General features: G+C 40.0%; 1 protein-coding gene across 1 annotated transcript; it reads left to right on the top strand.

The window, feature by feature from the left end:
- The first annotated feature begins 393 nt into the window (after nt 1–393).
- Nucleotides 394–2,015, top strand: cfd (complement factor D (adipsin)). Its single transcript, XM_051126501.1, has 5 exons — nt 394–553; nt 674–818; nt 1,123–1,267; nt 1,387–1,647; nt 1,735–2,015. Exons 1-5 carry the CDS (start codon nt 502–504, stop codon nt 1,882–1,884), a joined length of 753 nt encoding a protein of 250 aa, XP_050982458.1. The 5' UTR covers nt 394–501; the 3' UTR covers nt 1,885–2,015.

Genomic DNA, 2,015 nt, shown 5'->3' with positions numbered 1-2,015 from the left:
AATGACACATGGAAGCTAAAGAGTCAGTGAGCATGAAAGTTTCAGGAGACTTTATACATTATTGTGATAGAACCACCAAGTTCAGCAAAAAAAAAAAAAAAAAAAAAAAGAAGTAGAAGAGGGTTGAGGAATGAGGGTGCTGCTCCAGGGCCACTTCTGACTGATACGGGCAGTGCATATGTGGGTGATCCAAAAATATGGTAAAGTCATTATTCCCATTTTTCTTTCACTTTCACTCTGCACAAACATTTCTTGTCCTGTCTTCACATGGAATATAACAAAAGACATGATTATGGTAAAGGGAATATTTAGAGGACAGGAAAAGTGAGTTATAGCATATTCCTGTTTTCTCTCTTGTGGTGCAGGGTTGGGAAAAGAATGCAAAGAGAACAACACCCACACACACCCTCTGCCCCTCTCTCCCGTTTGGGCATTATATAAAGCTCAGCCCAGACTCAGTGGTCTTCAGTCTGAGAAGTATACAGACAACGAACATCCACCATGAACAGCCTGATATTTGCCTCTTTGCTGCTTTACGCAGCATCTCAAACTGGTAAGTACCATTCAATATCAGTACTTATATCTATGGATTTCTGTTAAACATTTAAACACTGAACTGTTATATTTTTGTCATGTATTGGGGTTTAATTCTTTATTATTGTGTTACGTGCAGGTGAATGCATCACTGGAGGAAACGAGGCTGCTGCGCACTCTCGTCCATACATGGCTTCAATTCAATGGAATGGAAAACATGAGTGCGGTGGCTTTCTGATCTCCAAACAGTGGGTCATGAGTGCAGCGCACTGCTTTCAGGATGGGTATGTGATATAACAACACTACTGAGCTGTCCGACAGCATTGCAATGTAAAGTTGATGTGATTTCAGCAGCAAATATTTCACAACTGCACTACACTCTCAGAAAAACGGTACAAAATTTGTCTGGGGTGGTTCCTGTTTTAAAGATTTCCAATGTGCCATTTAGGTGCTACTATGTACACTTAAAGTAGTAATATGTACCTGATATGCACTAATATGCACCATTTAGTCAATCATGTAGAAATACACAAATACTGTATTATATTTTTCGTTTGTGCAAAATGAAAGATGTCCCGTGTGTTGCAGGAGGACATCCGGTTTTAAGGTTGTGTTGGGTGCTCACTCGCTGTCTGTTGCCGAGGACACTAAACAAACCTTTGAAACCACTGCAGTCTACAACCATCCTGATTTCAGTATCAGCAACTATGACAATGACATTGCTCTGCTCAAGGTATATGTTGTGATCCAGTCACATAGCTGAGAATCAGTCTGTGTATGTGTATACATAAGAAGAAAAAAGTTTTCGTCAGCAGAATTAAAGAATATACTATTCTGCTTTTTTTTTGCCAGCTGAATAAGCCAGTCACTGAAAGCGATGCAGTGAAACTAGTGAAATTTGGGCGTGAAAAACTGTCTAACCCATTGGAGTCTGATACCGTGGAAACAGCTGGGTGGGGCTCATTGAACAACCTGGGAGGACGTCCAGACAAATTGCAAGAGCTCAGTATCACAGTCATGAAGCGAATACTCTGTGGTCGTGGTGACTACTATGGAGTGAAGTTCACAAACAACATGCTCTGTGCTGCAGACAGAAAAAAGGACACCTGTGATGTAAGTTCTCTGCAATGGTTCAAGACGAACATGACCATAGTCTAATATACAACGTCTCTCATTTTTTCTTGTCTTTTGGTCTAATAGGGTGACTCCGGAGGTCCTCTCTTATACAACGGCATTGCTGTGGGAATAACCTCTAATGGAGGGAAGAAATGTGGCTCCAGCAAAAAGCCTGGACTCTACACAATCATCTCCCACTACACAAAGTGGATCGACAGTACAATCACCAAGTAAAAAAAGAAAAGTTAAAAAGCTTAAAAGCTTAAAATCTTTTTCAAGCTGCAGAATCCTTTGCATAATCTTTTTTCATTCACAGTATACATGTATTGCTCTTTTTTACATTAATAAAAACTTTTTTACATCTA

Source organism: Labeo rohita, chromosome 13, assembly GCF_022985175.1.
Source record: "Labeo rohita strain BAU-BD-2019 chromosome 13, IGBB_LRoh.1.0, whole genome shotgun sequence".
NCBI classification, from domain to species: Eukaryota; Metazoa; Chordata; class Actinopteri; order Cypriniformes; family Cyprinidae; genus Labeo; species Labeo rohita.
Note: the sequence above shows the minus strand (reverse complement) of the source record. Positions and strands in the feature narration are given on the sequence as shown.

Excerpts from the sequence above, each read along its gene's own strand:
- cfd (XM_051126501.1), top strand. The coding sequence starts at position 502 with ATGAACAGCCTGATATTTGCCTCTTTGCTGCTTTACGCAGCATCTCAA. Across the intron at positions 819-1,122 it reads GCGCACTGCTTTCAGGATGG|GAGGACATCCGGTTTTAAGG; the intron begins GTATGTGATATA and ends CGTGTGTTGCAG. Across the intron at positions 1,268-1,386 it reads ATGACATTGCTCTGCTCAAG|CTGAATAAGCCAGTCACTGA; the intron begins GTATATGTTGTG and ends TTTTTTTGCCAG.